The sequence below is a fragment of the Astyanax mexicanus genome, chromosome 15 (assembly GCF_023375975.1).
Source record: "Astyanax mexicanus isolate ESR-SI-001 chromosome 15, AstMex3_surface, whole genome shotgun sequence".
Taxonomy (NCBI): domain Eukaryota; kingdom Metazoa; phylum Chordata; class Actinopteri; order Characiformes; family Acestrorhamphidae; genus Astyanax; species Astyanax mexicanus.
The window spans coordinates 9,041,933-9,049,793 of NC_064422.1; the positions used below are offsets into that span (position 1 = coordinate 9,041,933).

Below are 7,861 nucleotides of genomic sequence, written 5' to 3' on the forward strand. Positions count from 1 at the left end.
GAGGCACTGTTTTACAGGCAGTGTGTTTGAGTTCGTTTATGAATAATGGTCAACTGTATCGTTCAGACATCTGTGTCCATTCACCACCATTGTTTTTAATTATGCAGAGAATATTCCTTTTTATTTGCCCTTTAACTATGTGTCCCAGAGTCGTGGGTGGGCTGGATGTCCATGTTGGTCAGTAAAATAGTTCAGAAGATGGAACTGGAGCTCTCTCTGTGAGCTGCAGTGTTTTATATCAGTGTATGAAAGAAGCTCTGTGCTGTCTGTATTGTTGGTTGCACCGCTTCAGTTTCTAGACTGTTGCAGTACTTGGCAGCTGAGGCTCAGACTGATGAAAGTCACCTCACTGTATTTTACTGCCATATTTGTGAGTGAGTATGTTGTCACCATCCCGGTCGCCATAGCAACGGCCTTAAATGGCACCATTCACACTGGACTGGCCTAAGGCTGCGCAGTGTTCCCATAAAGACATGGTTCAGAATAGTCCTGATTTCCATGTCATAAAGAGAATGCCATTCGACTGATCCACAGATACAGTCTATCACTGTTCTTCTACACTGCTGTTCAGAATGGAACTACAGCTCCATCATTAAACACATACAGCTCTGGAAACAAATAAGAGACCACTTAAAAAGGATGAGTTTCTTTGATTTTACCAAATTCAAAACCTCTGGTATATAATCAAGAGGAAGATGGATGACCAGAACTGCTTGAATTTTTGCACCAGAAGTAGAATAAAGTTATCCAAAAGCAGTGTGTAAGACTGGTGGAGGAGAACATGATGCCAAGATGCATGAAAACTGTAATTAAAAACAACCAGGGTATTTTACTTAAGTACAGGTAAAATAGTTTAAAAATCTACTCAAGTAGAAGTTAAAAGAAGATGATTTAATATTTACTTAGAGTACAATTTACTTAGTTACTTATTTTTTACATGGTTTTGATCATGTCAGGCAGGATAACAGTTAGCATAGTTAATAATAACTGTGTTAGCTAGTTATCAACAGGATGCTAGTGACAACCAACAGCTTTCATAAGCTGCTAGCTCTGTCTCTCTGGGCAGACACAGTTTACACTGCATAATAAAACTATGGATTTTCTTCTACTTGAAGCCAAAGTGGTCACTTCAATATGGCCAGGGATGAACTCCAGGGCCTTTTATGACTTTAGTGCCTTCCAATCATTCATTACAGTAGTTTCCAGGATTTTTTTTAACCCAGTACTGGATGTAATTTAAAATGTACAGAAGCACAATACTTCAAACAAAACATACTTAAGAAAAAGTAAAAACACATTTTTTAACAAGTACTTTATGAAGTATAAGTCCACAAAAAATACTCAATTACAGTAACTCCAGTAAATGTAATTTGTTACAAAGCAATCTACCTCCTAAACTTTAACAGTAGCGATACAGTTTTTACATTGCTAAATAAAACTAATTCTGTATGTCACCAGTGTCTGTAAAAAGTGTAATGGGAGGATATGTTGAACCTAAACTAGGTAACATGATTAATTTATGTAAAAAAAAAAATCGTTTTAGCATTAACTGTGTGTGTTAAAATGCTAATGTTGATAGCACTGATACATTTAAAATGTAAAACAGGCCAACGAATGGCATGTGGAGTTCTAAGGGTTAAACATTCATGCTTGGGTACATAACTCAAGCAGTGTGTGTGTGTGTGTGTGTGTGTTAGTGTGTTAGGCCTACAGTAGGTCATTATCTGGGCCCAGTCTGTTTTTCTCATCTCATGCAGCTACACAGGGTCTCAGCTATGCAGCGCCATCAACTTCCCAAGCCTTCAGCGGGCCTGACGTGAAGCCCAGTGGGCCGGCCTTCAGGGCCTTAATTACAGGCTTCGAGTTACACACACACACACACACACACACACACACAGCCCGGCCGACTGGTGGAGGGTAAAGAGATGAGGTCATGCACAGAGCCGTCTTTACAGAAGGGCCACATCAAACATGCAGAACGCCGTCGTCGGGCTGAGAGCAGAGCGCTGTGTGGGTCTGTGTATAATTGCAGGCATGTCAGGAGGTCAGACATATTTGTCTCTGAGCCACGAATGAAAACAAACACCGATCTCACCTCCACCACGGTTCTGTTCACTGCAGAAGAAAGAGGAACGCATAAACATAAGCATAAACTTCCCTTACATCACCAGACCCACTGCTGCTTCTCCAAACAGCTCAGCCGCACATTAAACTCACGTCATTTCCCCTCATCCCAAACGCAGACTGTAAACATTATATAAGCTCTTAGTGAGTGTAATAATCTCAAATCTGTCTGTGTAATGCTGTTCTGCACCAGAGTAGTACACTAGCTCTAATACTGAGTACTGTTTTTAGTAGAAAACAAAACGTTTTTTGTTTTTTGTTTTTCCAACAAAAAACTAAAAGTGTTTGGAGCATTCATTATTTGTGGAAATTTGTTTGGTTTCTGATTGGTTGACACTCAACAACAGACTTTACAGTTTTGTGCAAATTATGAGATGAAATATTGTTATTAATTGTGGCACCATTACTTAACTTATTTTTCACCTCCTTAAACAACATAATGTAATGTTAATTATTATAAAAATATACAGCTGTGGAAAATTTAGCTATTTATAGGTATGAGTAAAAAGAACATTGTTGTTTTATTCTATAAACTATGGACAACATTTCTCCCAAATTCCACATAAAAATATTGTCATTTAGAGCATTTATTTGTAGAAAATGAGAACTAGCTGAAATAGCAAATATTCATAAAGATTTAAGAGTTTTAAGAGTTCAGAAATCAATGTTTTGTGGAATAACCCTGGTTTTTAATCACAGTTTTCATGCATCTTGGCATCATGTTCTCCTCCACCAGTCTTACACACTGCTTTTGGATAACTTTACGCCTTTACTCCTGCTTCAAAAATTCAAGCAGTTCAGTTTGGTTTGATGGTTTGTGATCATCCGTCTTTCTCTTGATTATGTTCCAGAGGTTTTTAATTTGGTATAATCAAGGAAAATATCATTATTAAGTGGTCTCTTATTTTTTCCAGAGCTGTATATATCCTTAAACAGATGCCATAAATAGTGTTATAAAAAATCCTATCAGTACAGCAGTCAGTGGTATGATATAAAGCAGGTTTCTGTTTCTGTATTTAGTGAAATTGTCATTGTAGTCCATCAGAATTTGAATAGTATCAGAAATTGCATAATTAAGCCTGTTAGAGATTATATATATACAGATTATAGAACACCTTTACATGGTGTGTTGGGCGTGTGATGTAGTGCTTTTCTTACTTCCTTTAGCCACTTGTTATGTACATTTGCTTTGTAGCTGCATAAATTGCACCACTAGTGCAGAGCATTTGGTAATGGGAGATTTTTTTTACTTTTTTTTTCAGTTGCCCATAATTTACAAGTTAGGGTGAATTCCTCAGTGGTTTTCACAGGGACCCAGCCAATCTGAACCAGACAGAGGGATTGAAGAGAAAAAGAGAGGAGTATGAGAGTCATGCGTCTTTGCCACAGAAAAGCTCTGGAAAAAAAATAGGGCAGGGGTAATGAGCGCCGGTTGGAATTCAGCCAGTGGAAGCAAAAAGCAATCCTGCGCTGAAGTGACGCTACGGAATATTAATATTCAATAAAGCATGCATGCATTTTTTGACAAAATTTAATTAATCAGACACTTTTTTTAATGGAAAAAAATAATATATTGTTGTGTACAGTGTTGTGCATAAGTTTTGTTTTAGCACCCTAGTCTGAATTACTTTGAAAGTTAAGAAAGTGAAAGATTAATTTTGTTAATTAAATAAGATTACTTTTAGAACCATCTTCCATTTCCAAAGAAAACATTCTTAAATGAAACTTTGCACCATTTTTCTCCAAACATTCCTTTGCTCATTGTCGCATTAAACTTCACAAAGCCACAAGTTTCTTCTTTGACTCTAAATTTTGCAGTGAGGATGCAATGAAGGTTTTCTTATCATAACTTGTCTAAGAAGTCGTATTTGTACAGAAGTTGCTGCACAGTAGAAGAGTGTATCATCATTCCAGAGTCTAATCAGTCTTCCTGAAGGAACTCTCATAGAGTTCTTAATCTGCCTTTTAACAATCCTGTGAGCAGTTTGTTCTGAAGGTTTCCTTGGACTTTCCTTATTTTGTGGGAATCAGTTATTTTAATGTTCAGAGTGATAGGCAGCTGCTTAGAGGATCTTATGGTTGCTAATCATAGGGATGCTTGTAATGTTGAAAATAATTTATGTTTCATAATTCTGTCTTTTAGAGAACGTCCATCGTCTTTAGTTGTTGTTCTTGGTTTCTTTTGTGACCTCCTGGATGAGTTGACCATGCCCTTTTGGAGTCATTTTGATAGGCCAGTAACTCCTGGGAAGGCTCACCAGTGTTCTGTGTTTTCTCCATTTGTAAATAAATCTCTGGAGTCCCAAAGCTTTAGAAATTACTTTGTAATAGTTTTCCAGACTGATAAAGGTCAATAACTTTGTTTTCTCATCTGCTTTTGATATTTCTTCCATCATCATTTAAAAACAGCTTTTTATACTGTATTTACTGAGATTATCTTTGTCTTGTATTAAAGTTGTTTGATATCTGGAAAATGAGTGTATGACAAAAAAGGGTGCAGAATGGTCAAGCAGTTTAAAGTTCTGCCGCTTTGATTGGGAGATTGCTGGTTCGAATCCTGGTCATACAGCTTGCTATCAGCTGCCAGAGCCCTGAGAGAGCACAATCAGCCTTGCTCTCTCTAAGTGGGTACAGTAGATGGTGCTCTTTCCCCTCATCACTCCTAGGGTGATGTGGATCAGCACAAGGCTGCATCTGTGAGCTGATGTATCAGAACCGAGTCGCTGCGCTTTCCTCAGAGAAAACCCTTCTTGTGATATACAGCCGAGTAGCAGCTGAATGGGTGGGATAATTGGCCTAGCTAAATTGGGCAAAACAAAATTGAGAAAATTTTAAATAAATCTTACATAAAAGCAAAAACAAAGAAATCTGTAGGGAGGCAAAGAGGCAAATCCTTTTATATGGCACTGTATATGTGTATACTCAACTTATAGTAACTTATAAACAGAACTGTAATCTAATTTCTTTCTCTTGTCTTGTTCTCCTCAGGGTCGATGCATCAACTTTACGCGGGTGAAAGAAGAGGCCGCGAAAGCTCCGCCCCGTACCCAGTGCCCAGCACCGCCTCCGCCGGACTACCGCCCAGCCCCCAACCCCATGAGTCCACCTCCACAATCCCCTCCGAAGGGGCCGCCCCAGGCCCAACTGCCACCGGGACCGCCAGGACCACCCCCGGCCCGAGTGCCACCCGGTCCTCCCTGCCCGCCTCCCGCCCGGCCCCCTCCCAAACCCTGAGGCCTGGCAGCACGAGCACCAGCACAGTTCAATGCAGTTCATTTATCCAGCCAAAATATGCTTCTCTCACCGTAGAAAACAAACTCAAACCATGATATTTATCAGTGTCAGGGTTTGGTAGAAGACTCCGGTATGTGGTTTGTTGCTGGACAGCAAAAATAAATAAATATTGTAACAATATCAAAGAAAATAACAACTGCAGTAAGGGAAAGATGCTAATATCAACTACTGAATATACCACATGCGGCAACGTCAATTAAAGCCAAAATTAGCATAGTATCATCTGGAAAATATTCTGAGTGTCTGAGTCTGACTTCTTCAGTTTAATGTAGGTAACATTATAGATTAGCATGATTAGCATGATGCTAACTGCATGCCTGAGTCAAGCCTTTGCCTCAAACCAGCGGTAGCCTATGTGTAATGATTTACGCATGCAGTTAGCATGATGCTAATTAATGTTCTGTTTAGCTTCCATTACTTGTTAGCTACATTTGCTGTATAGCTTCAGTGATAAAATTAAAGGAGCAGAAACTTCAGATACTGAAAATATCAGTGATGATTGACTACAATTGAAGTCAGAAAGGGAAATTGTGTTAATTTGCTTTTTTACTTTAAGAACCGTTTAAGAGTTAAAAAAAAAACAGTAAAATTAAAGCAGTTTACGTCATTATTGACTGTTAGTTGCTTGGCTTTTTGTTCCCAAAGTGAGTAAGTGGGTTGGATTAAACAGTTCAGTGCAGTTTAGTTTAGTTCAGTTCACATTCTCATTTAGTTGTAATTTATTTTGTTGTCACGAAGCCGCTTTAGAGAAGTTTGGGCAATGGAGTCAAGCTTTGGCTAGTTTTGGATGAACCAAAGGGAAGAGTTTTGGACCATCGTTTGCTACGTTGTCCCGTTAGAAAAAGAAAAAACGGTGGTTTGTCTCAGGTTAGCCTGTTGCAAGAATAATGTAAGTCGCAAAGTTTTGATATTTTATTTGTGTCAAAATGTGTTAGTCTGATGCTTTTGGTACGTTGTAGAGTTCAGCAGCTGGATAAAATGTGTACGTTTTACAAGTCTGTTTATTTTACACAATGTACAAAATTGTATTTTATACAAGTTACAGGATAATTAGTAAAATACACAATTATACAAAGATGCACATTTTACAGATTTTACCAAATTGTGCATTGTATACCACTTTTACAAATTTTGCAAATTAAAAAATGTTGGCTAACAAAAGTACAATTTGACAGTTTGAAGTTTTGCTAAATTGTAGATTACAATTGTGTAGAAGTCTAGAAAAAAAAGTTAAAATTGTTACATATTTTAAAAACTTGTAAGATTTGTTGATTAAGTGACAGTTGAGAATCTGCAGGTGTGGAAAGGTGTGGAGTCCCCAGATGATCCAGTTTCAGCTTTGTTTGCTTTTTTTTCCTTCAATAGCAAGTCCTCTTAATGTACACAGTCAGGTCAATATTTTTCTCATGATAAATGTTCTATATTCCCATGACTGTACTGTATGTTGATACTCGTCCTTCCTTCGAGCTTCTTTTTGTAACGTCACCAAGTACACATCATGACTGCAGGGCAGTTCACAGTATCTAATTTATTATCCCCCGGCTACAGTACGTACAGTAAGGGACTTGAATACGACAAGGTGTCCTCTGTAAACAGCAGGACACTGTGCATGAACCAATCCAAAGAAATCTTTTCTACTGTTCTTTTCTCTCCGTTTATTTCATTGCAGTTTGTTTTACACTTTTTTTATTGTATTTCCCCCCCCACATGTGATTTACACTGTCCGCTGTCGATTTACACTATCCGTCAGTCAGTGGTTAGATTTCCACGTCCTGCCAAAGAAATCATTGACTATAATTAACTAAATATGCAGTGGAATGGGTTAATAAAATGACTACGAACCTTTGCTCTTGTTTACTGCCAAACCATGTTGCCAGTTATTTCGTTGTAACCCTTATTGGTTTTTCAGACACTCAGTCTAATTATGTGTGAGCTGTATTATTGGATACAGTAACGCTGTAACGAGTCATTGTCTCGCATTGTCTTTTAATTTAGTATCGCCTGTTAACAACAGTATTGAAGCAACTTGTGAAAGGCGCATAAACTGTTCTCCTTTTTTATACATTTATTAATAAAAGTCAACTTTCGAGCTTTTATCTCAGCTTCATGCTTTTTCATTAAGCCTTTTTTTTGCGTTACTTGATCACCACTTTCACTGACCATAACCATAAAAGACCATCGAAGACCACCTAAAACCAGCTACTGTACCATCTTCCTACATTCCTGGCTTGCAAGAAAGAATGCAAAAGTAAAAGAACACACTGAAACAGTCATCAAGTACAAGGTCTACAAGATGTTTTTCACATTTTTTATGAGGTACTATGTACAAAAGTTTTGGAAAACTAATTTGCTCATTTGTTGTAGTGTATCTCTACTGTCCAGGGACGATTTCTACAAGATTCTGGAGCATTGTCCTGACAATTTGATTGCATTCATTAAGAGC

General features: G+C 38.0%; 1 protein-coding gene across 1 annotated transcript in view; it reads left to right on the plus strand.

Moving 5' to 3' along the window:
* antxr1c (ANTXR cell adhesion molecule 1c) overlaps positions 1–7,514 on the plus strand; it is a 58,527-nt gene extending 51,013 nt beyond the window's left edge. Inside the window, exon 18 of the mRNA XM_022669309.2 lies at positions 5,113–7,514. Coding sequence (XP_022525030.1) covers positions 5,113–5,358 — 246 coding nt within the window. The 3' untranslated portion in view covers positions 5,359–7,514. The remainder of the gene's footprint in view (positions 1–5,112) is intronic.
* Positions 7,515–7,861: the final 347 nt, after the last annotated feature.